The sequence below is a fragment of the Nomascus leucogenys genome, chromosome 6 (assembly GCF_006542625.1).
Source record: "Nomascus leucogenys isolate Asia chromosome 6, Asia_NLE_v1, whole genome shotgun sequence".
Classification (NCBI taxonomy): Eukaryota; Metazoa; Chordata; class Mammalia; order Primates; family Hylobatidae; genus Nomascus; species Nomascus leucogenys.
Window position 1 is genome coordinate 56,542,213 of NC_044386.1, and position 26,376 is coordinate 56,568,588.

Genomic DNA, 26,376 nt, shown 5'->3' on the forward strand with positions numbered 1-26,376 from the left:
AATGTAGGAGGGTATCCAGGTGTTTGCTATACAATTCTTTGAATTTTGCTGTGTGTTTGAAATTCTTCATAATAAAAAGATAGAAAAAAAAAACAATTAGAGAGCAGTTCTCAGGCTGGGTTTCCAAGCAGGTGTTGTGAGGCATAGAGTAGAAATATAATAGAGCTAGCTGTTCAGAAGCCTCAAGTATTACTCTCCACTGTACGAGGCTTCTGCAGGTCATTGGCCTTTGCAGTTCTACTACCAGGAATCAGTTGACTCCTAATTATTGTCTAAAAACGACCAGACTGGACATAAAACATGCTGTAATTATAGCTCTTGTCTTTGTAAAGGCTTTGCTCCCTATCTTCCAAACAGATGAAGAAAAAATGCCTGCAAACTCCATGTATTAGCTACCCCTTTTCCAGCAGTGTGAGATGGGAACTATACTTGGCTTGCCTTAGCTGGGAAGTGGCTGTGGAGATAGAGGGGTGGCTTGGCTTGTTGCAGGAGTTGGAAAAAGGGAGGCCACACTGGACTGTGGAGGAGGGGGCTGGTCCTTTTCCCCCAGAGTGCATCTGTGCTTCATCCCGAGTTTCCTTACTTGCCTAGGACACCCTGGGTCCCCAGGGAGGAGGGTGGCTCGTTAAGCTAGATTCTCTCATCTGGCATCTGCCCGTGGGCATGCAAGCCTTCATAACATCTCTGCTTCTGCTGTTTTCGAAGGTTGGAAAACAAAGAACCAGACCAAAGAGGAGGCAGACTCTGCTCCCCCCTTCGGACATGGTGCCATCTTTGTTTTCCTCTCCAGGTGATCGTGTTGCCATCGAGCCTGGTGTTCCCCGAGAAAATGATGAATTCTGCAAGACTGGCCGATACAATCTGTCGCCTTCCATCTTCTTCTGTGCCACACCCCCTGATGACGGGAACCTCTGCCGGTTCTACAAGCACAATGCAGCCTTTTGTTACAAGTTAGTGTCCACATTCCCACTGGGTCACCTGGGACCTCTTTCCCTTCATTAGCTTGGTGCTGTCTCCTGTGGTTATTTCTTTATTCTTTCAGCTCATAATTCCAAACATGAGGCATCGCCTGGGCAGGCTACTCTTCTTGGTGGCATTGAGAGAGTGTAGCCTCCCTAGGAATAAGACTGACTCACAGTGGTTGGTTTTAGTCTTTCAGTTTCAGTTTCCCTTACTTAGAGCAACAATAGAAAATTATTGCTGAAATCACTCACCCTCTGCAGACATCCTGGAGGGAATTCCTGTGGTTCACCCTCTGTTATTAGTTTCCACTGCAACCAAGGTCATACACAATGACCTCGGCAGGTGTGGCACGCTGTATCCCACTTGGGAGGGAGGATTCACGTAGGATGGGATTCCTCACGTGAACCCGTCTCTCTAAAAAATACAAAAATTAGGCTGTGGCGCCTGTATCGCAGCTACTGGAGCTGAGCAGGAGAATGTGTAACCTGGATGAGTTCAGGACGAGATCACCCACTGCACTCCAGCCTGGTGACAGAGCGAGACTCCGTCTCGAAAAAAAAACAACAATGACCTCGACAATAACAACAACACACCATGACAGCAACAGCTGACATTTCCTGAGGTGCCGTGGTGTGCTGCCAGGGCTTGAGCTCTGGGATCCTGGATCTACTCCCTCCTGGCAAGTGATTTTGGAGAAATGATTTAACTTTTCTCTGCTTCAGTTTCATTTAATTGCCAAAATATTAAATAAGGTGATGCATGGAGAGTCATAATTATTATTACTATGTGCCTGCCCTTGTGCTAATAAGTGGTTTGCATGCTTTAATTTATTTAATCTCCGCAAGAATAATGGTGAAGTGGGCACCGTTATTGGGTTAACCAAGGCAGAAGGAAGCTCATTGACTTGGGCACAGAGCAGAACCAAGAGTCAAACTGGGGTCTCTGTGAGTCTCAAGCTCCTGCCCTGTGCCCACTCCCTTACCCTACTCCAATTCTCACCCCTGAAATTGTGAAGTTGAGTCTGGAGGAAGCAAAGTGCTTCCCTTTCTGCACGGCTTCCCCTGGCCCCAGCCATGGAGCTCTAGGGTGCCAAAGTGCCGCTTTCCCCCTGACCCAACCCAGATGCATTCTTCTCCCACCACAGCCTGGCCCCAGTGATGGTTTTCAGCCAGGATGGGGCTTGTCTGATGGAGGCCAGGTGCCAGTCACAGGAGCAGTCTGACAGATCTGAGTTTTTCTAGGGCCCACTGGGAGCCTTGAGAGGAGTCACAGGCCAGAGACCTTGTGATGGGTTTAAGTCAACACCTGAACCTGCTCTAGCAGTAAGCAGGTTACATGTGCAGAGTACACCTTTCAGCAAGTGGTCCCTGAATGAGCCCATCTTTCTGGGGCCCTTTCCAAGTCAAGACACCAAACAAAAGTTTCATGGAAGGCAGAAGAGCATAGTGGTGAAGCCCACTGGTCTCTGCCAATTACAACTATGTGACCTTGGGCAAGTCACTTCAATTTTGTAACCTCGATATCCTCGCCTGTAAAATGGAGATAGTAATGGTACCTCCCTCACAGAATTACTGATGAGATCCAATGAGAAAAGCATATCAAGTCTCCAGCATGAGGTCTGGCACATAGTAAGTGCTCAGTAAATGGTACCAAGCTATGCCATAGTCATGGCCTAGTGGTCTGGCGATGGAGGTGCAAGAGTAGGCCTGAAAGAGAGCCTTGTGCTGGTGGTTTATAGGGAATGATGGGGCTCTGGTTGGCAGTGGCAGTGGGGGTGCTGAGGAAGGTCTCTGGGGAGTCCCACAGCCCCTGCCTTTCTTCTCCTCCCAGGGTGCTTTCTCCTGTGTCCCCAGTTCTTCCCTAGACCCAAGCCCTCCTCTCTGATGTCTTTTTAGGATTCCCATACTACCACAGCCTCTTTATTTTTGTACTTATTTTCTTTCTATTTTCCTGCTTCTTCCTTGGCTTCTTGATCATCCGTTACCCAATTTGGACTGTTCCCTGAACCCCATTGTAAAAACTACCAAGTTGCCTCATCACTCTCTGGTGTTTATAAAGTCATGAAAGTTTGGGGCTGGGAAGAAACTTGGAGTCTTCTCATCCTCGTTCTCCATCAACCCCCACTGGACAAGATTGGGGAGGGTGGAGTCAGTGGTTTTCCCAAGGTCAGTGGCAGCGGGGCTGGCCTCCAAGACTCCTTGTGCACACTTCTGCCTCCACACCAGGTGGCTTTCCATCACAGTTGGCTGTGTTGGGTACAGGTGGATGAGGCAGCATCTGCTTAATCAGTAGAATATTCTTCCTGATAACAATCTTCCCTCATCACCTTCCCCAGTCCCATCTCTCCTTGATGTAGTTTCCACGCAGGCCACCCTCTGCATAGAGCCCTTACGAGTTCCTCAGGAGGCCCAGATGTGGAAGGGCAGGCGTGTCTAGGAGCCTGTGGAGTACCCGAGAGAGTTTAGGAATCTTCACTATTTCATTTTAAACTTTTTCCTATTATATAGAAGGCATACTTCTAGGGAGAGTAGAAGGAGTGTGACCACAGTCAGAGCAGGAGAGTGGATTGGAGTAGGGGAAGTGATGGGAAAGAAGCCGAGGGGAAGGGATAAGGGGGTGGTGGGTGGCAGCTGGGCCTCCATTGGCCTGGTGAGTAGTTCTGTCAAGGATCAGGGACAGTGACAGGAGGACTCTGAGTTATTCTGTTGAAGATCAGAGACAGTGTTGAAAGGATCATGGGGATGAGCACATGGTTTGGCTGCCACATTTATTTCTTTTTGAAACTCAAGGGTTTTCCTGTTCCTGTGTGTGGAGATTTGGGGTGCTGGGTAAATCCTGGGCAGTGAGGAACTAGCAGAAATTGGATATTAATATTAGCTCCACAGCTGCTCATACCAGGATGGAGCTGATATGGGACAGGCAGAGGATGTGGAATCAGGACACCTTGGTTAAGTCTGGCCTTAATTCCCTAGCTTCATAACCTTGGCAATTCTCTTAATGTCAGTGAGTTTCAGTTTCCTCTTCTGTAAAATAAAGGTTTATTTTAAAAAGCCTGCCCTACCTGCCTAACATGGTTTTCATGAGGATTAAATGAGATAATGGATGAGCATACTTCCTAATCTGTAAAGCTTTATGCAAGTATTTGCTGTCATCCTCAGCAGTATTATTGATAGGGTCAAGATGCCAGTGGAAGTGAAAACCTAGAACCTGGAGTGAAGGTGACACAGCATTTAATCAGCTATGTGGAACAGGTCCTTCTTTCATCTTAACCGGTCCTGGGTCAGCGGGGCAGCTGCTGTCCTCAGATGTGGTTCTTCTGGAATGTATAATATGGGCGGTGACTATCAGAGTGATGCCCATTGCTAACTCACTGTTGTGCAAAACTGGTGATAGTCAGAATTGTTTGCTAAAGTGAAACTAAAAAGGCTGTAAGTTTGAGAAGCAGATGAGATGCTGGAAGGGGGCCATGTTAACTCCTTGTTAAATAAACTTTTCGGCCAGGCATGGTGGCTCACACCTGTAATCCCAGCACTTTGGGAGGCCGAGGCAGGCGGATCACGAGGTCAGGAGGTCGAGACCATCCTGGCTAACACGGTGAAACCCCAACTCTACTAGAAAATACAAAAAATTAGCCCGGCATGGTGGCGGGCGCCTGTAGTCCCAGCTGCTCAGGAGGCTGAGGCGAGAGAATGGCGTAAACCTGGGAGACAGAGCCTGCAGTGAGCCGAGATTGCGCCACTGCACTCCAGCCTGGGAGACAGAGTGAGACTCCATCTCAAAAATAAATAAATAAATAAGAAAATAAATAAATAAACAAACTTTTCATTTATTAATGATAACCACCAAAGCGTAGCTTGGATAGCACATTAAAGAAAACATAATGTGTTCATTTCACTGAATTGATTTCTCCAAAGAAAACCATGTTGCCTTCTTCAGATGGGGACATTGTGGCATAGGTTCTGTGATGAGAACATATCTGGCTTCTAATTTGAACTCTTTGGGCCTGTCACTAGCTTTGGACCACTGGGGCAAGTCATTTAACCCACCAAGCCTGTTTCCTCATCCATAAAATGGGGATGATAGTACCTACCACAGAACTATTCCGGGATTTACATGGGTTAATGTATATAAATTGCTTAGCACATTGCTCTGCACATAAATAAATGCTCAGTAAATGTTAGCTATAGTCGTTATTACAGTGACGTTGGGCATATATAATACTATTGTTAGCATTGTAGTTAACTCAGAGGATCTCTGTGTGTCGATTGACTCCTCAGGCTTCCTGACAATGTCACCTTTGAGGAAGGCGCCCTGATTGATCCACTTTCTGTGGGGATCCATGCCTGCAGGAGAGGCGGAGTTACCCTGGGACACAAGGTCCTTGTGTGTGGAGCTGGTAAGAAACAGAAGCCACCCTGTTGCGGGTTCATTGACTGGGAATGTGGGGACCTCTCTGCCCATCTCATTCCCCCTCCAAGGCTTGAGATTTGTTCTAGAATCCTTCTGGGTAAGGGAGGATTGCAGTGTCCCATTCCCTCAGTGACTAGCACTTTGCTAAACAAATGAGTATCTGCAGACATGATATCAACTAGGGTTATATGTCCTAGGCAACATAGCCCTTTCGTTCATTTAAAGAATGAATTGGCTGGGCATGGTGGCTCCTGCCTATAATCCCAGCACTTTGGGAGACCAAAGCCGGTGGATCACTTGAGCCCACAAGTTCGAGACCAGTCTGGGCAACATGGTGAAACCCCATCTCTACAAAAAAATACAAAAATTAGCAGGCGTGGTAGTGTGTGCCTGTAGTCCCAGCTACTCAGAAGGCTGAGGTGGGAGGATCACTTGAGCCTGGGAGGTCAAGGGTGCAGTGAGCCATGATTGTGCCACTGAACTCCAGTCTGGGTGACAGAACAAGACCCTGTCTCAAAAAAAACAAGACCCCATCTCAAAACAAACAAAAAGAATGAATCTGGGCCAGGCACAGTGTCTTATGCCTATAATCCCAGCACTTGGGAAGGCTGAGGCGGGTGGATCACTTGAGGCCAAAAGTTCAAGACCAGCCTGGCCAACATGATGAAACCTCATCTTTACTAAAAATACAAAAATTAGCTGGGCATGGTGGTGCGCCCCCTGTAGTCCCAGCTACTTGGGAGGCTGAGACAGGAGAATCACTTGAACCTGGGAAGCAGAGGTTGCAGGGGGCCAAGATTGTGCCACTGCACTCCAGCCTGGGCGACAGAGCGAGATTCTGTCTCAAAAAAAAAAAAAGGGAATTAATCTGGTGATTATTTTTGAACCCTTGATGGGAAACTAGGAAATTTTTTTATTTGCGTGATCTTGGCTCACTGCAACCTCCACCTTAGAGAAATATTTTTGATAGTAAAGGGAAGAGCAATTCTTGGAACTTTCAAATTATACCAGCAAAGTGATGGCCTAGTCCCATCTATGAATAAGGTAGACCCTGCTCCCAGCCAGTGGGAGGAGTGAGCAGTGGTCTGCTCCCACACCACTGGGAGCCAGCAGTCTGCCTGCAGTAGGGTTGTAGCTAGCTGCCTTCTCTCATCCCCTGTTTCCAGCCATCTTTCCAGCCATCTGGAACAGGCCCTAGCAGCCTCAGAACGAATCATTCTGGTGACCCAGACAGTACACTCACACTCTTTGTGGGTGTGATCTGGTGTTCCTCATACTTGTTTGTGATTTTCTTTGGCTGGCCAAATAAGTGATCACAGGGCTTCCTAAGAGGGGTGATGGATGTAGAATAGACTTGCCACAATGGGCTAGCAGACTGCGGGACTCAGGTGACAGATTCTTATAAAAATCTGCATGGATCCAGTACCTTTTTACCATAGAAAAAGGAAAATAAGTCACACATACCATACACATGCATGCCTTGCCCCCAACACACACACACACAGAAATTCACCTGCAGTCTCATCACTGATTAGCCCAAGAGAACCACTATTAATATTTGGGTATAGAATCTTTTAGTTAGTTATTTTCTGAGACCATGCTAAATACGCTTTGTTTACCTACTCTTTTTTAAAAATCAGGCTGGGCACGGTGGATCATGCCTGTAATCCTAGCACTTTGGGAGGCTGAGGCAGGCAGATCACCTGAGGTTAGGAATTTGAGACCACACTGGCCAACATGGTGAAACCCCGTCTCTACTAAAAAAAACAAAAAGTAGCCAGGCGTGGTGGCGGGCATCTGTAATCTCCACTACTGGGGAGGCGGAGGTGGGAGAATCACTTGAACCCGGGAGGCGGAGGTTGCAGTGAGCTGAGATTGCAACACTACACTCCAGCCTGGGTGACAGAGCAAGACTCTGTCTCAAAAAAAAAAAAAAGTCAATATACTGTGAACATTTATCCATGTCAATAGATAAAAAGTTATGGCGTAATTTTTAGTAGCCATGTAGTTTTTTAATCATGCTTTGTTTGACATTTCAGGTATTATTTTTCAGTGTTTTGTTTTCCGAGGGAGCTCACAAAATTGTTCTCGGGGGTGTGTACAAAAAGTAAATCCCCAAAGATATTCTGCATTGCTTTCATTCTGTGGGTCTGATTTTTATATTAAAACCATGGTGTCACATAGCATGCAGATACTATGGGGAAGCAGGTGTCTCAGGCAAATCCTTGGATACCTGAGTATCCTGGGGCTATCTGGGCAGGTGGGCCAACCCAGGGAGCCAGCTCACTTAAGAACCCTCTCCAGGTGGTCCTCAGAGAGCACCTAAAAGGAATATGTCTCTCTCTAGGGGAGGTGTGATGGGTTCTCATGAAGGTAGGGGCAAAGAAAGAACAGGAAAACAAGTCCAGACCTTCTGAGATTTCTTATTTTCTGAATAAGTTTGTGTTTCCTTGAATCCTGTGGGTCTTTGAGATTATCTCCACTAGTGCCCAGGAGTAAGTGGGAAATTTTTAGCTCTGAGGTTTGAGAGGATTAAATAGAACCCAGCACTAGGAGTGTATTTTATGTAGAGAATAATTCTTCATGGATTCATTCACTTCTGCATTCAACAAACAGCCACTAAGGTCTTATCCTGCCAGGCACTGGGATAGATGCTAGAGACACACAAAAGATATGGTTCCTGTCCATGGCCTGGACAAGTGGGAGAGCAGATGTTTAATATTTCACAATCATCCATCTTTTGCTTTGTTTAGGGCCAATTGGGGTGGTCACTTTGCTCGTGGCCAAGGCAATGGGAGCAGCTCAAGTAGTGGTGACTGGTAAGACTTTGTTCTTTATCAATCTCCTTGACTGGGAAATAGCTGGGCCTACTGTATGTGTATGTGTGAGGAGAGGTTATCTGTGACAGTGTGGAGGGGGTGAGTGTGTAGTGTCATATGGACTGTGGAGATATAGAAGAGTGAGTGTGTGTTTTGTGTTAGGAGAAGCTATCAGAGAGAGAGAGACAGAGAGTTTGTGTGAGAGAGTGTGTGTGTGTGCAGCTGTGTGGTGGGTATGGGGGTGTATGAGGGTGTAGAGCAGGGGTGTCCAATCTTTTGGCTTCCTTGGGCCACATTGGAAGAATGGTCTTGGGCCCCACATAAAATACACTAACACTAATGATAGCTGATGAGCTTTAAAAAAATTTTTTTTAATCTCATAATATTTTTAGAGAGTTTACGGATTTGTGTTGGGCCATATTCAAAGCCATCCGGAGCTGCATGTGGGCTGCGGGTTGGACAAGCTTGGTGTGAAGAGTATGTGTGTTGGGCTCAACACCACCACCCATTGCACGAGAGCTTTGTTGCCATCAGATCTTACACCTCCATTTTCTTTTCTTCCTAATGAGTCATCAGATTTCTCTGTTTGAAAGAATTTTTTTTTTTTTTACCTTCAGATCTGTCTGCTACCCGATTGTCCAAAGCCAAGGAGATTGGGGCTGATTTAGTCCTCCAGATCTCCAAGGAGAGCCCTCAGGAAATCGCCAGGAAAGTAGAAGGTCTGCTGGGGTGCAAGCCGGAAGTCACCATCGAGTGCACGGGGGCAGAGGCCTCCATCCAGGCGGGCATCTACGTGAGTGGGCTGAGGGTAGCTTTGGGGAATCAGCGTAGGGGAGTGAAGGAGGCAGAAGTAGGGAGTCAAGCTTCTTTACCAGCTTGCTGTGTGAGCCCCAAGCCAAACTTACTCATCTTTTGCTATCTCTGTTTTCTTATCTCTAGTGTGGAGACTGTACTTGAACTTGCATTGGGCCATCTGAGGTTCACACAAGATAACAGCTATACATGGGCCTTGAAAAACGTTAAGGACACACACTTTGGGGACGCGGTTGGCTTCATGATCATATCTGTGTTGTTAAAAGTGCAGTAGTTTTGGTAAAAAGATCAAGAAGAAAAACAGGGAACCATGCCTTGATTGTATGTGGGAAATCTCTGTCTTATTTTATTGAGGAAAACTGCAGTCTTTTAGTCACTGATATAAAGTGACAGTCATTCAGTTAGTCATGAAGGTGAGGTGATTTTCCAGGGTCACAGCTGACTACTGCTTGTTTTGTCTCCCAGACCTAGGAACGGATAAGCTGCCAATGCCTGACTCGCCCCTCAGTGACCCACCAGCCACTTATGGGAAGTTGGAGGTGGTGGGAGGGAGTGGCATTGACAGATCAAAGTATGAGGAAACGAAGGGAAGAGAATAACTTCCAGGTTCCAAGCCCTACTGTATGCCAGGTTCTCGGTGTACTTTATAAACATGAGGCCTAATCTGCACAATAGCCCTGAAAATCAGTTACCGTTTTATGCTGAGGGATTTGTGGTTTGTTTGATGCAAGCCAAGTCAGGCCCAGGCCCAGCCCTGCCAGGCCCCAGTGCCTGAGTTGCCCTGCTGCTTAGGAGAGGAAGGGAAGGAGGGCACGAACAACCATGCTAGGGTGGGGGGACAGGGCCAGGGCTGGAGAGGGTAGCAGGCAGCTGCCACCACAGGGGACTCCTGTCCCTGCCTCCCAGACAGCTTCCCCAGGGTAGCGTGGGCTTCCTCCTTCCTTCTGAGAGTCACAGCAGGAGGGCACTTTGCATCACATGAGACATTCTAGGGAAGGCTGACCCACCAAGCTGAGTAGCAGAGCTGCCTAGACCTCCTCCTACTAAGTTGCCCAGTGGCTTGGAGAGCTGAGGAAGCAGTGGGGGAGAGGGAGGAGCGGGTGCCACTTTGGCACTGTCCTGAGTTTCAGCTGGAGTCAGCCAGCCCTCTGCTTCACTGTCATAGGCCGTGGTCGCCATGTGGGAAGGGGCAAAAAGAAGCTGAAGCTCAGAGAGGAACAATGGGTCTGTGTGTGATTGATCTACCCATGGTATGTCTTGGGTACCTACCGTGTGCCAGGCTTTGTGCTGGGCACTTTGAGGGCTAAGACATGAGTAAGTTGCGTCTACTGTCTTCAAGTTGTCGGCAGGTCAGTGACCTCCACCCCACGGAGAGGCAGTATAATCTGGGGGACTTAAAGGACGTGGCTCTCCTTCCTCGTGTGCCCTGCCCTTAGAGCATTTGGAACAACTGGCATTTCCAGCTGTTGATGGTGGGGGCCTGGTTGCCAGGCTACCTGAGGCAGGCATGGAGGTGAATGTGACCCATGGGCCTCACCAGGCCTGAAGCAGTGTCTCTCCTGATGTCACGCATGACGGGTGCTGTAGAATGCTGTAGGCCACCCCGCCAATGAGCAGGCCAGGTGGCTGGACCAAATATGGACAAATCTGAGCACTGCCGTCCTGCCAGGTTGTGACTGGATAGTGTTCGTGATGAGACGTGGCAGATGCCTTGGGGTAGAACTGAAGTCATATCCTTGGTGCAGATGCCATACCTACAGGACAGTGTCCAGGTGGTTCCAGCATTCCTTGACCTGGGGTCAGCAAACTGCTGGCATCTTGGCAGCTTGGGATGGCCAGTTGGGGTTCCTCCTCATCACCAGGTAGAGAGGAAGTGCTGATGAGGAAGTAGTTTCCCTAGAAAATGGGCTGAGAGGCCACATCCAGGGTCCCACAGCTCTGAAGCAGCAGTGCTGGGAGTCGCTTCCACACCACTCAAACCCTGAGTTCACCTCTTGCTCACGGCACCGCGGGCCTCTCTCCGTGGTGTATCCTTCATCTCAGAAGTGGAGGCTGTGATGTGTGCCTTTCTCGAGTTCCACTGTTTAGCACCTAGAATGGTCCCAATAAATGCTTGCTGCTGACTATAATGAACACTCAGCATGATTGAATTGTCCATTGTTCTGTGTCTCACCGCACTGAGCACAGTGATCCCCAGAAAGCTCTGGAACAAGCACAGCACTCACAGGGAGTTCTGGGGAAATTTTCACGAGACATTTCACTGCTGCCTGTGACCCACTCCAAGTGGGGAACTGATAAGGCAGATAAACATTCAAGGAAGACAAAACCCATTATGGCTCATACTGTTGAGGTAAACATCCCTGGAACAAAAAGATTTCTAACTGCCAGCCTGCACGCACGTATGAAGCCTTTTTTAAGCCACAGGATACAAGTGGCCCATCTGTCTCATGTTGATAGTTTTCTCACCACCGGTGAGCTTAGAGGGCCGGTGGTTCCTTCCAGCTCTGATGAAAGTGCTGCCTGTGGAGGGGCGCTCTGGGAGAGGAACAGGTGCTTAGACCGTGGAGGTGGCTGAAGCCAATATTGGGTCCCGACTCTGTAAAGCTTTGGAAGACGTTCCCACTGTGCCTGGTTCTCCGTGGGTTAAGTGTATTTCTTCAGAAGCTTTAAAGAAAACAGCGTTTACTCTGCCACTCAGTTAAGTTTGGTTGGCAGGTTGAGCAGTTCAGCAGTGTACAAGAATCACATTCTCTGGAATTTTTGGATGCTCAGCTGATGCAACCAGAAGATACTTGTGTGATGACAATATGTTATTGTAAGTGGGAAGTCAGTATTTCTTATCTTCTGAGCTTTCTTGCTTTTACCTCCTTTACAGGCCACTCGCTCTGGTGGGACCCTCGTGCTTGTGGGACTGGGCTCAGAGATGACCACCGTACCCCTACTGCATGCAGCCATCCAGGAGGTGGATATCAAGGGCGTGTTTCGATACTGCAACACGTGAGTATGCTGTGGGTGAGCCGGGATGCCCAGCCTCCAGCAAGACCAGGGCAGGCCCCACTCAGCCTCCGGGCCCATGAGTCTCTGCCTGTTTCTTCACGGGGGGCACTCCCTGGCCACACTGATAGCTGTGTGATATACCAGGGATCAAAAGGGAAAACACTCACTCCCAGGTAAAGAATGGGAAGGCCGGGCGCGGTGGCTCATGCCTGTAATCCCAGCACTTTGAGAGGCTGAGGTGGGCAGATCACAAGGTCAGGAGATCGAGACCATCCTGGCTAACACGATGACCCCTGCCTCTACTAAAAATACAAAAAATTAGCCAGGTGTGGTGGCAGGCGTCTGTGGTCCCAGCTACTCGGGAGGCTGAGGCAGGAGAATGGCATGAACCCGGGAGGCGGAGCTTGCAGTGAGCGGAGATCACGCCACTGCACTCCAGCCTGGGCGACAGAGCCACACTCTGTCCAAAAAAAAAAAAAAAAAAAAAAAAGAATGGGAGGGACAGAAGGATGGATGGAGGGAGGGAAGGAGGGGATTTTGAAGCATGTTCTTACTGAGTGTCTGCTGCTTATCTGCCCTAGGCCCCTTTTCCCCCGCCATTTCCTTAAGTTACCAGATCTCCAATTTCTCCCTTTAAAGGGAAGAAAGAGAGAAAGGAGGACAAAAGGAAGAAATCAAGTCCTGTGGCTTCCGTTCCTGAGCCCTAGGGCCCACCCTGGGGAGCGAAAGGGTCTTAGTTTGCCCCACCCATGTTCTGCAGCTCCACCCTCTCCCCTGCTGGGGCCCTCTGGCTGGGAACCCCCTCCCTAGCAGTGTCCCTTACTCCTGGCTTTAGGGGCTGTAACTCCATGCCCTCATCAGGGCGCCAGTTTTCCAGTAAGCTGAGCTGTTAGTGGGTGTGACTGGATTGTCCTGGGCTTCTCTGCCTTTTCCCAGTGGCATCCACCATGTGCCTTGTACTTTCATGCCACAGGAATTCTAGGCTCCATGGCAGACATGGCAGAGTGAGTGGGTGGGTGAGGGGTGGGGGCAATTGGAAATAGGCTCCGTACCCCTGAATCATAAGCCATAAGGTCCTTTCCTGGGTTGTTGGCCTGTAAAATTGGCTTTGCAGAACCACAGTGCTATCAGTAAATACGGCCAAGCTGATCTAGTGCTTGGTGGTTTGGGGCACCTGGCTCTTTCCTCTTGAAGGTTGAATATAATGCTCTTGCTCTTTTACAGGTGGCCAGTGGCGATTTCGATGCTTGCGTCCAAGTCTGTGAACGTAAAACCCCACGTCACCCATAGGTTTCCTCTGGAGAAAGCTCTGGAGGCCTTTGAAACATTTAAAAAGGGATTGGGGTTGAAAATAATGCTCAAGTGTCAAGATGGCCGAATAGGAACAGTTCCTGTCTCCAGCTCCCAGCCCCAGCGACACAGAAGACGGGTGATTTCTGCATTTCTGCTTGAGGTACCGGTTTCATCTCACTAGGGAGTGCCTAACAGTGGGTACAGGACAGTCGGTGAAGCGCACTGTGCGCGAGCCGAAGCAGGGCGAGGCATTGCCTCACTCGGGAAGCGCAAGGGGTCAGGGAGTTCCCTTTCCTAGTCAAAGAAAGGGGAAGCAGACGGCACCTGGAATATCGGGTCAGTCCCATCCTAATACTGCGCTTTTCCAACGGGCCTGGAAAACGGCACACTAGGAGATTGTGTCCCGCACCTGGCTCGGAGGGTCCTATGCCCACGGAGTCTCGCTAATTGCTAGCACAGCAGTCTGAGATCAAGCTGCGAGGCGGCAGCGAGGCTGGGGGAGGGGCGCCCGCCATTGCCCAGGCTTGCTTAGGTAAACAAAGCAACCAGGAAGCTCGAACTGGGTGGAGCCCACCACAGCTCAAGGAGGCCTGCTTGCCTCTGTAGGCTCCACCTCTGGGGGCAGGGCACAGACAAACAAAAACTCTGCAAGAACTTCCACAGACTTAAATGTCCCTGTCTGACTGATAGCTTTGAAGAGAGTAGTGGTTCTCCCAGCATGCAGCTGGAGATCTGAGAACGGTCAGACTGCCTCCTAAAGTGGGTCCCTCACCCCTGAGCAGCCTAACTGGGAGGCACCCCCCAGTAGGGACAGACTGACACCTCATTCAACCCTGTACTTCTCTGAGACAAAACTTTCAGAGGAACTATCAGACAGCTGAATTTGTGGTCTCACGAAAATCCGCTGTTCTGCAGCCACCGCTGCTGACACCCAGCCAAACAGGGTCTGGAGTGCACCTCTAGTAAACTCCAACAGACCTGCAGCTGAGGGTCCTGTCTGGTAGAAGGAAAACTAACAAACAGAAAGGACATCCACACCAAAAACCCATCTGTACATCACCATCATCAAAGACAAAAAGTAGATAAAACCACAAAGATGGGGAAAAAACAGACCAAAAAAACTGGAAACTCTAAAAAACAGAGCACCTCTCCTCCTCCAAAGGAACGCAGTTCCTCACCAGCAACGGAACAAAGCTGGATGGAGGATGACTTTGATGAGTTGAGAGAAGAAGGCTTCAGACGATCAAACTACTCTGAGCTACGAGAGGAAATTCAAAACAACAGGAAAGAAGTTAAAAACTTTGAAAAAAAATTAGAAGAATGGATAACTAGAATAACCAATGGAGAGAAGGGCTTCAAGGAGCTGATGGAGCTGAAAGCCAAGTTTCGAGAACTACGCGAAGATTGCAGAAGCCTCAGTAGCAGATGCGATCAACTGGAAGAAAGGGTATCGCTGATGGAAGATGAAATGAATGAAATGAAGAGAGAAGGGAAGTTTAGAGAAAAAAGGATAAAAAGAAATGAACAAAGCCTCCAAGAAATTTGGGACTATGTGAAAAGACCAAACCTACGTCTGATTGGTGTACCTGAAAATGATGGGGAGAATGGAACCAAGTTGGAAAACACTCTGCAAGATATTATCCAGGAGAACTTCCCCAATCTAGCAAGGCAGGCCAGCATTCAGATTCAGGAAATACAGAGAACGCCACAAAGATACTCCTCGAGAAGGGCAACTCCAAGACACATTATTGTCAGATTCACCAAAGTTGAAATGAAAGAAAAAATGTTAAGGGCAGCCAGAGAGAAAGGTCGGGTTACCCACAAAGGGAAGCCCATCAGACTAACAGCTGATCTCTCAGCAGAAACTCTACAAGCCAGAAGAGAGTGGGGGCCGATATTCAACATTCTTAAAGAAAAGAATTTTCAACCCAGAATCTCCTATCCCGCCAAACTAAGCTTCATAAGTGAAGGAGAAATAAAACACTTTACAGACAAGCAAATGCTGAGTGATTTTGTCACCACCAGGCCTGCCCTAAAAGAGCTCCTGAAGGAAGCACTAAACATGGAAAGGAACAACCGGTACCAGCCACTGCAAAAACATGCCAAATTGTAAAGACCATCGAGACTAGGAAGAAACTATAGCAATTAACGAGCAAAATAACCAACTAACATCATAATGACAGGATCAGATTCACACATAACAATATTAACGTTAAATGTAAATGGGCTAAATGCTCCAATCAAAAGACACAGACTGGCAAACTGGATAAGGAGTCAGGACCCATCAGTGTGCTGTATTCAGGAAACCCATCTCACGTGCAGAGACACACATAGACTCAAAATAAAGGGATGGAGGAAGATCTATCAAGCAACTGGAAAACAAAAAAAGGCAGGGGTTGCAATCCTAGTCTCTGATAAAATAGACTTTAAACCAACAAAGATCAAAAGAGACAAAGAAGGCCATTACATAATGGTAAAGGGATCAATTCAACAAGAAGAGCTAACTATCCTAAATATATATGCACCCAACACAGGAGCACCCAGATTCATAAAGCAAGTCCTCAGTGACCTACAAAGGGACTTAAACTCCCACACAATAATAATGGGAGATTTTAACACCCCACTGTCAGCATTAGACAGATCAACGAGACAGAAAGTTAACAAGGATATCCAGGAATTGAACTCAGCTCTACATAAAGTGGACCTAATAGACATCTACAGAACTCTCCACCCCAAGTCAACAGAATATACATTTTTTTCAGCACCACACCACACCTATTCCAAAATTGACCACATAGTTGGAAGTAAAGCTCTCCTCAGCAAATGTAAAAGAACAGAAATTATAACAAACTGTCTCTCAGACCACAGTGCAATCAAACTAGAACTCAGGATTAAGAAACTCACTCAAAACCGCTCTACTACATGGAAACTGAACAACCTGCTCCTGAATGACTATTGGGTATATAATGAAATGAAGGCAGAAATAAAGATGTTCTTTGAAACCAACGAGAACAAAGACACAACATACCAGAATCTCTGGGACACATTCAAAGCAGTGTGTAGAGGGAAATTTATAGCACTAAATGCCCACAAGAGAAAGCAGGAAAGATCCAAAATTGACTCCCTAACATCACAATTAAAAGAACTAGAAAAGCAAGAGCAAACACATTCAAAAGCTAGCAGAAGGCTAGAAATAACTAAAATCAGAGCAGAACTGAAGGAAATAGAGACACAAAAAACCCTTCAAAAAATTAATGAATCCAGGAGCTGGTTTTTTGAAAAGATCAACAAAATTGATGGACCGCTAGCAAGACTAATAAAGAAGAAAAGAGAGAAGAATCAAATAGATGCAATAAAAAACGAAAAAGGGGATATCACCACCGATCCCACAGAAATACAATCTACCATCAGAGAATACTACAAACACCTCTATGCAAATAAACTAGAAAATCTAGAAGAAATGGATAAATTCCTCGACAAATACACCCTCCCAAGACTAAACCAGGAAGAAGTTGAATCTCTGAATAGACCAATAACAGGTTCTGAAATTGCGGCAATAATCAATAGCTTACCAACCAAAAAGAGTCCAGGACCTGATGGATTCACAGCTGAATTCTACCAGAGGTACAAGGAGGAACTGGTACCATTCCTTCTGAAACTATTCCAATCGATAGAAAAAGAGGGAATCCTCCCTAACACATTTTATGAAGCCAGCATCGTCCTGATACCAAAACCTGGCAGAGACATAACCAAAAAAGAGAATTTCAGACCAATATCCTTGATGAACATTGATGCAAAAATCCTCAATAAAATACTGGCAAACCGAATCCAGCAGCACATCAAAAAGCTTATCCACCATGATCAAGTGGGCTTCATCCCTGGGATGCAAGGCTGGTTCAACATACGCAAATCAATAAATGTAATCCAGCATATAAACAGAACCAAAGACAAAAACCACATGATTATCTCAATAGATGCAGAAAAGGCCTTTGACAAAATTCAACAACCCTTCATGCTAAAAACTCTCAATAAATTAGGTATTGATGGGACGTATCTCAAAATAATAAGAGCTATCTACGACAAACCCACAGCCAATATCATACTGAATGGGCAAAAACTGGAAGCATTCCCTCTGAAAACTGGCACAAGACAGGGATGCCCTCTCTCACCGCTCCTATTCAACATAGTGCTGGAAGTTCTGGCCAGAGCAATCAGGCAGGAGAAGGAAATAAAAGGTATTCAATTAGGAAAAGAGGAAGTCAAATTGTCCCTGTTTGCAGATGACATGATTGTATATCTAGAAAACCCCATTGTCTCAGCCCAAAATCTCCTTAAGCTGATTAGCAACTTCAGCGAAGTCTCAGGATACAAAATTAATGTACAAAAATCACAAGCATTCTTGTACACCAATACAGACAAACAGAGAGCCAAATCATGAGTGAACTCCCATTCACAATTGCTTCAAAGAGAATAAAATACCTAGGAATCCAACTTACAAGGGATGTGAAGGACCTCTTCAAGGAGAACTACAAACCACTGCTCAATGAAATAAAAGAGGATACAAACAAATGGAAGAACATTCCCTGCTCATGGGTTGGAAGAATCAATATCGTGAAAATGGCCATACTGCCCAAGGTAATTTATAGATTCAATGCCATCCCCATCAAGCTACCAATGACTTTCTTCACAGAATTGGAAAAAACTACTTTAAAGTTCATATGGAACCAAAAAAGAGCCCGCATCGCCAAGTCAATCCTAAGCCAAAAGAACAAAGCTGGAGGCATCACGCTACCTGACTTTAAACTATACTACAAGGCTACAGTAACCAAAACAGCATGGTACTGGTACCACAACAGAGACATAGATCAATGGAACAGAACAGAGCCCTCAGAAATGATGCCGCATAGCTACAACTATCTGATCTTTGACAAACCTGACAAAAACAAGAAATGGGGAAAGGATTCCCTATTTAATAAATGGTGCTGGGAAAACTGGCTAGCCATATGTAGAAAGCTGCAACTGGATCCCTTCCTTACACCTTATACAAAAATTAATTCAAGATGGATTAAAGACTTATATGTTAGACCTAAAACCATTAAAATCCTACAAGAAAACCTAGGCAATACCATTCAGGACATAGGCGTGGGCAAGGACTTCATGTCTAAAACACCAAAAGCAATGGCAACAAAAGCCAAAATCGACAAATGGGATCTCATTAAACTAAAGAGCTTCTGCACAGCAAAAGAAACTATCATCAGAATGAACAGGCAACCTACAGAATGGGAGAAAATTTTTGCAACCTACTCATCTGACAAAGGGCTAATATCCAGAATCTACGATGAACTCAAACAAATATACAAGAAAAAAACAAACAACCCCATCAAAAAGTGGGCAGAGGACATGAACAAACACTTCTCAAAAGAAGACATTTATGCAGCCAGAAAACACATGAAGAAATGCTCATCATCACTGGCCATCAGAGAAATGCAAATCAAAACCACAGTGAGATACCATCTCACACCAGTTAGAATGGCCATCATTAAAAAATCAGGAAACAACAGGTGCTGGAGAGGATGTGGAGAAATAGGAACACTTTTACACTGTTGGTGGGACTGTAAACTAGTTCAACCATTGTGGAAGTCAGTGTGGCGATTCCTCAGGGATCTGAACTAGAAATACCATTTGACCCAGCCATCCCATACTGGGTATATACCCTAAGGACTATAAATCATGCTGCTATAAAGACACATGCACACGTATGTTTATTGCGGCACTATTCACAATAGCAAAGAGTTGGAACCAACCCAAATGTCCAACAACGATTGACTGGATTAAGAAAATGTGGCACATATACACCATGGAATACTATGCAGCCATAAAAAATGATGAGTTCGTGTCCTTTGTAGGGACATGGATGAAACTGGAAAACATCATTCTCAGTAAACTATCGCAAGGACAAAAAACCAAACACCGCATGTTCTCTCTCATAGGTGGGAATTGAACAATGAGAACTCATGGACACAGGAAGGGGAACATCACACTCTGGGGACTGTTGTGGGGTGGGGGGAGGGGGAGGGACAGCATTAGGAGATACACCTAATGCTAAATGACGAGTTAATGGGTGCAGGAAATCAACATGGCACATGGATACATATGTAACAAACCTGCACATTGTGCACATGTACCCTAAAACCCTAAAGTATAATAAAAAAAAAAAAAAAAAAAAAAAAAGAAAATAATGCTCAAGTGTGACCCCAATGACCAGAATCCCTGATGGTAATTGGCTCTGCCCTCATCCCCACAGTCTCGGGATCTCAGGGCACAATGGCTGGACACGGGTGGGCTTTGATGCAGAACTTTCTCTTTTGAATGTTAAGAATAATTAATACAATTCATTGTGAACAGAAGTCCTTACGCAGAGGAATTGGTGTGCCTTAAAGATACAATCTGGGATAGTTTGGGGGAACTTGTAGCCAGTATGGCCTGTTCATGCTGAGCAAAGTTCAGCAAGTAGAGCAGAGTTTGGCAGGCAGGTGCCAGGAACTCCCCTTCTTCCTGGAGTGCCTTCACTGAGGAAGGAAATCTGGCCCTTGGGTTTCCTGGTTCCACTGCTACTGACCCGGAGGGGAATGAGGGCTGAGTTAGGAAAAGATAACTTCATGAAGACTTAACTGGCCCAGAAGCTGATTTTCATGAAAATCTGCCACTGAGGGTCTGGGATGAAGGTTTGTCAGCACTTTCAGTTTAGAATGCAATGTTTCTAGAGACATATTGGCTGTTTGGTTTGATGATAAAAGGAGAATAAGAAAAGGCATCACTTTTCTGGATCCGGGATAATTTTAAAACCAATCAAATGAAAAAACAAACAAATGAAAAAGGAAATGTCGTGTGACGTTAAACCAGCTTGCATTCCCCTCATGTGGAAAAAGTAAGAGGACTTCTCAGCACTGTTTGAAGATTGCCTCTTCTTCAGCTCCTGAGAATTGTGTTATTTCACTTGCCAAGTGAAGGACCCCCTCCCCAACATGCCCCACCCCACCCCTAAGCACGGTCCCTTGTCACTAGGCAACCAGGAAACTGCTACCTGTGGACCTCACCAGAGACCAGGAGGGTTTGGTTAGCTCACAAGACTTCCCCACCCCAGAAGATTAGCATCCCGTACTAGGCTCATACTCAACTCAACGAGGCTCATACTCAATTGATAGTTATTAGACAATTCACTTTCTTTCTGGTTATTATAAACAGAAAATCTTTCCTCTTCTCATTGCCAGTAAAGGCTCTTGGTATCTTTCTGTTGGAATGATTTCTATGAACTTGTCTTATATTAATGGTGGGTTTTTTTCTGGTAAGATTGGATCCAAATCGCATCGTGCCCACTTGTGACTTTGAGATTATTCATCAAGAGTGAGGATATAGTAGCCATGACATAGCTTGAGCTATAGCCTTTAATCCCTTACTTCGGCTGTGGGTGGAGGGTGAGTTTGAAGAGGTTCTGATTTTCTTGTAACCTGGGAAAGCCATGACCTTGTGCCCGAATCTTTCAGATTGCTTTGGGTAATAAATATTGTTGGTGGTATCTGACTCATGCTGCTGTTTATGGTCCTGTTTCGCGGGGAATGGACTTAGGTTACCCATTTCCCAGAGGAAAGGATCCCAGGATTTTTGAAGGTGACATATTTTCTGTACCAAATATAATTTCATTGACATGAATTTTCTCTAATCCTCACAAGAAGCCACATACACAATCATTTTGTAGATAAAGAAGCTATAAATGCCAGAGGAGACCTTAAGATTGTCTTAACACAACCCTTCAGTTAACAAGGGAGGAAATTGAGGCTCAGATTGGGGAAGTGACTTGGCAGATCACACAGTGGGTTAGTCAGTGGCCTAGGATTAGACAGAACCCAGGAATCCTGGCATCAAATCCTTTACAACATGCTGCCTCTCATAGGCCTGAGGGGTCCAGTCCTAGAGGACAAAGGATGCTTCCCATGTCACCACCCCCACCAAGCAGCTCCTACTGATGAGAAGATGCACTAAGCAGTCTTGGTGGAGCATCATCCTCACGCCCTGTGCCCACTTTCAGGTGCCCAGAGAAGGAGCTCAGTGTCTGCTTCAGCCAGGGCTTTAAGAGAGAAGGAAGCTGGGAGTGAGGGGCAGAGGCCCTACAAGAGAGTGTCTGCTGGTGTCTTGGAGGCACTTCCTACAGCCTATGCACTCCTTGTGAAGCCATTTCACTGCTGCCCCTTCATCCTCCTCCTCCCTGAGCCCTAGGTAGGAGTCAGTGTGTGGAGGAAGCTACCTAGAGACAACCCTGACCAGGCCCCACCGCCTGTAGCCAGACCCAGCCTCTGTCCCAGCTGGCTGCTAATTTTCGAGCATTGCTTCCCTGTTATTTGGCCTCAGTACCTTGAACCTAGATTGACATCATGAGCAGAGGACAGTTCTTAGGAAAGGCAAATAGCCCATAAATCCTGTCTGCCTCCCCTTCTCCTAACCTCTGGCTCCACCAACTCCCCAACAGGCCTCCTGCACACACAATAGGAGCCAGAAAGGAGGAGGCAGGACTGTGCTACACAAGGGAGACTGGGTGGGGAAGATGTCAGAGAACCAGTGACTGAGTCCAGAGGTGACTTCACCCCAGCATCTGCTGTAGCCAGAGGTGGGCTGCAAGAGGGAATTAGAGGAGCCAACATGTCCTCTTTCTCCTTTAGGGTCCGTGGAGCAGTCCACTGCTTTCTACCCTCCAGGTTGCCTGTAGGGTCCTTCCCAGCTCTCCGCCCTGACACCTCTTCACTCCCTAGCACTCACGGTGCTGACTGGGTGGGGTCCTCAGTGTTGACTGAAAGCGTGAATCAAGTGCCAGGCACTGGTGACAGAGCACACAGAGGCTGCTGAGCCTCCCAAGGTCGGGGAGCTTGTGGGGAATTCACATTCTTGGTTCCGGGACTGATTCACTGAGTCAATCAATATTGATTGAGCACGTAGTTGGTTGTGGTGGTGGTAGGAATGAATTCCTGGGCGTCCTGCAGCCCCTTTCCATGAATCTGTACATGTCAAACATGTGCATGCATTTGTAAACATTAATGGGAGTATACTTTGCTTTTTTCATTTTACTCGTAACAGATGAGGACTTTAAAAAAATCACAATTATTAAATAATTCCTATTACTATACCTGACAAAACTAATAATAATTTCATAATAGCTAATACCCAGTCAATCCATGCCATATTTTCCCTCATCTAAAAAACAGAAAAAATTACTTTTTTTTTTGACCAAGACAGGGTCTTGATCAGAGCTCACTGCAATATCAAACTCCTGGGCTCAAGTGATCCTCCTGTCTCAGCCTCTGGAGTAGCTGGGATTATAGGGATGTACCACCATGCCTGGCTACTGTTTGTAGAGAAAAAAATTTAAAAAGGTCTCAGTATGTGGCCCAGGGCGTTCTTGAATTCCTGGCCTCAAGCAATCTTCCTGCCTCAGTTTCCCAAAGCACTGAGATTACAGGCATGAGCCACCATGCCCAGCCAAAACTTTACTTTTTTACACTTGCTTTTCTGGAATCAGGATCTAAACATATTGCATGTGGTTGATATAGTAAGCCTGTTTTATTTTTTATTTTTTCTTCTTTCTTAAGCCTCTTTATTATAGTTCCCCCTACATTTTGGTTTACATGCCACTGTTATGTTGAAGAAACTGGGTCCTTTGTCTTCTGGATGCTGTTTTACAAACGTACTTGTTTTCATTTAATAAATGGCTAAATTTCTTTCTATGTCAATAATTATACACGTCATTATTTTAAATCACCACATCCCATTGTATGGATAAACTATCATTTATAAAGCAAATTGCAGTATTTTGAGTGTTTGGATAATTTACAGAGTTTTACTCTAATAATAAAATTGCAATGACTACCCTTGTTGCATATTTTTGTGCTCCTGACTTATTTCCTGAAGTTATTAATATGTTATTTCTTGAAGTTATATTTTAGAATGAAAATAGCTGGAGTTAAGGGTACACACATTTTTAAGGTGACCTGGTTATACAAGAAAACACAGTATTGACATTCAGACTGTCTAAGAAAATCTCTGGGGGTGCCCCAGGCCTTGTGTGATGTGGGAGGACTCTGGGGTCTTGGGTAGCTCACAGGGGCTGCTGAGGATGAGACCATGAAGCCACTGGCTCTCTGGCTTCAGGCCACCCTTGGGAAAGCAGGGGCCTAGACCCATAAACTTGGACAGATTGCCATTTTCCAGGCCCCAGTTTCCTTATTAGTAGAATTGGTGGTCCCTTTTAGCTCTGGGACTACTGCCAGGACATGACAACAAACAGCTCCTGTAAAGGACGGGCACAGAATTCACAGGGAACTGTGGCCCAGCTACTGTGGAGCAGTGAGCCGCCATCAATGAACTTATACTGGAAGCCTTCCCTACCCCTGCCCCTCCACCTCAATTCCAGGGGACACTGGGTACCGTTCACCAAACTTTTTCTTCTCTTCCAGGTTTATCTTACAACCAAATCCAAGCAGAGGCTGCCCCACGCCAACACCCCATTTTACACAAGGGGGGAATGCCAACCAGAATTCAGCAGCATGGCTCCCTCACCCCTCACCACTTCCATTGCTCAGGGCACTGTGGGGAGGGAAAATCCCACCTCAGCCCAATACACTTCCAGAGTTCCCTACTACAGGCATTCTGCAATAGTTACGCCAGACCTGGGCTCACTGACATGGTTGGGATGGAAGAAGCTGGGCAAATGGCAGCTTCAGCTAACCTTGAGGCTGCCATGTTCACTCTTCCCCACTGGGCCTCAGGAGGGTGAGAATCGCTGATCCCCTGTGGCACACAGCAGAGGGCACAGGAGGAAGAAGCCAGAGGGAGGCAAAACAGAGAGCCCAGGAAACTTGCCCACCTACAGAGAGCAAAATGCCCCCTCCTTAAGTAATCCATTCCCACTGCCACGGCAACAGATGGGCAACTCGGAAGTTGGGGAGCCTCCATGATGGCTTCAGGGATTCCCAGAAAGTACAGAACACATGTTGCTGTCTTTCTCCTGGCTAGGCCCACCCAAGTTAGTCAATATCCAGGAGCCCCTTCTCCTTGTGCCTGACCTGGCGATTTCAGGAAACTAAAGTCTGGGACTCCCGATCTATCTTTTGGCCCAGTAACAATGTTATTCAGGACAAAACTATTTCTGCTTGTAATAACCTAAAATTAGTGTCTCTTATGATATATAAAGATGCGGCATATTGCTGTTGAACACTGTCAGCAATGAAACAGCAAAAGAAAAAATGGGGGAGAGGGAGGAGCATAAGACTAATTGAGATCTGTTTCACTGAGAAGTTCAGGGCAGGAGCCCCCGCAACTCTAAAGAAAGGCCATTCACCAAACTTTTTTTTTTGGAGACAGGATCTCGTTCTGTCAGCCAGGCTGGAGTGCAGTGGCGCAATCTCGGCTCACTGCAACCTCCACATCCCAGATCCAAGAGATTCTCCTGTCTCAGCCTCCTGAGTAGCTGGGATTACAGGCACACACCACCACGCCTGGCTAATTGTTTGTATTTTAGTAGAGACCAGGTTTCACTATGTTGCCCTGGCTGGTCTCTTGAGCTCAGGCAATCTACTCGCCTCAGCCTCCCAAAGTGCTAGAATTACAGGCAAGAGCCACCGCGTCCAGCCCATTCACCAAACTTTAACAAATCACCAGGAAGAAGTAAGGGTGGTGTGTGTAGAATGTTCCTTATTGGTTCTGACCTCTCCAAGTGGGTGCAAATCCATGTGGCATAAAATGGCTTGGATTGGGTACTGGCTTAGTCCATTTTGTGTTACTATAACAGAATACTTGGGACTGAGTGATTTACAAATAAAGGGGTTTATTTAGCTCACAGTTTTGCAGGCTGGGAAGTTTAAGGGCACGGCCCTGCCTTCTGGTAAGGGCTTTTGTGCTACACCATAACATTGCAGAGAAAGTCAAAGGGGAAGCAGACACGTGTGAAGAGGCCAAACTCAAGGGATGTCCTGGCTTTGTAACAACCCACTCTTGTGGATCTAATCCATTCCTGAGAGAATTAATCCAGTCTTGCTAGAGTGAGAACTCACTACTGTGAGAATGGCACCAAGCCATTCAGGAGGAATCTGTCCTTATAAGCCAAACACCTCCCATTAGGCCCCTGCTCCCAACACTGCCACATTGGGGATCAAATTTCAACATGAGTTTTGGTGGGGACAAACTCAAATGATAGCAGGTGTTAATATGCAGATCTTAGATGCTCAGACCCCAAGAGACTTGGCAATTTGTAGAACCCTTAAGGATCTTTGCCTTCTGAGTGATTTCAAAGCATTTGTCACATTGCTGTTTCATTCTGTGGGCACATATGTGTATGTAATGCTGTGCTTATATAGCTTAACAATACTGTGTAGATTTTTGAGTGCTCTTGCATATTTGCACTACCTGCTTTCAGGAATACCAAAGGGAATCATATCTCTTGCCACCCATCATGTGAGATAGGATAGGGCTGCTAGTGCTGACAGTATTAAGGTTTAATGATTCTCAGGAACTTCTGGAAAAGCTGTTATCAGTAAGCAGAAGAAGTCCAACACATGATCTGTGAGAAAGTGGATGCGGAAAAAGCTAGGAGGCAAGGCACTAGTCATCCAGGACAGACTGAAGAAAGTGACTCAGCTCTGGCCTTTGGGGACTGGGGCTGCTGGTTCTGGGGAGCAGCTGGGCTTTCGGCATAGCACAGGGACAGACAGGCTCTAGCCAGAGCCCTCCTGGGCCAACCCCAACTTGCCTTCCCCTGCACCACACACTAAATCCCCACACCTTGCTGAACACCCAACAAAACTAGGACCTGAGGAAGGCCCTTGCTCCTGCCATGCTGCCTTCCTCCAGAATGGGGTTCCAGAGGGAACAATGCTTCCGAAGGGAAGACAGACATTGCCAAGGTGGTTGGCTGGGGAAGTTTCTGTCATCCAGTCCGTGTCTGGCCATGGGCCTGTGGCTGACTGGAGGGACAGCTCTCCTGCATTTGCAAGAGGCACCTGTAAAGGAAGAGACCAGTGGGTTGTGTAGATGTCTT

General features: G+C 46.6%; 1 protein-coding gene across 1 annotated transcript in view; it reads left to right on the forward strand.

Annotated features, from left to right (window-relative positions):
* The window catches only part of LOC100594471 (sorbitol dehydrogenase), a 48,604-nt gene extending 25,396 nt beyond the window's left edge, over positions 1 to 23,208 (forward strand). The window contains exons 4-11 of the mRNA XM_030814147.1: positions 791 to 950; positions 5,241 to 5,359; positions 8,127 to 8,192; positions 8,810 to 8,985; positions 11,881 to 12,002; positions 13,227 to 13,346; positions 17,186 to 17,189; positions 19,528 to 23,208. Coding sequence (XP_030670007.1) covers positions 791 to 950; positions 5,241 to 5,359; positions 8,127 to 8,192; positions 8,810 to 8,985; positions 11,881 to 12,002; positions 13,227 to 13,346; positions 17,186 to 17,189; positions 19,528 to 19,569 — 809 coding nt within the window. The 3' untranslated portion in view covers positions 19,570 to 23,208. The remainder of the gene's footprint in view (positions 1 to 790; positions 951 to 5,240; positions 5,360 to 8,126; positions 8,193 to 8,809; positions 8,986 to 11,880; positions 12,003 to 13,226; positions 13,347 to 17,185; positions 17,190 to 19,527) is intronic.
* The last annotated feature ends 3,168 nt before the right edge of the window (positions 23,209 to 26,376 follow it).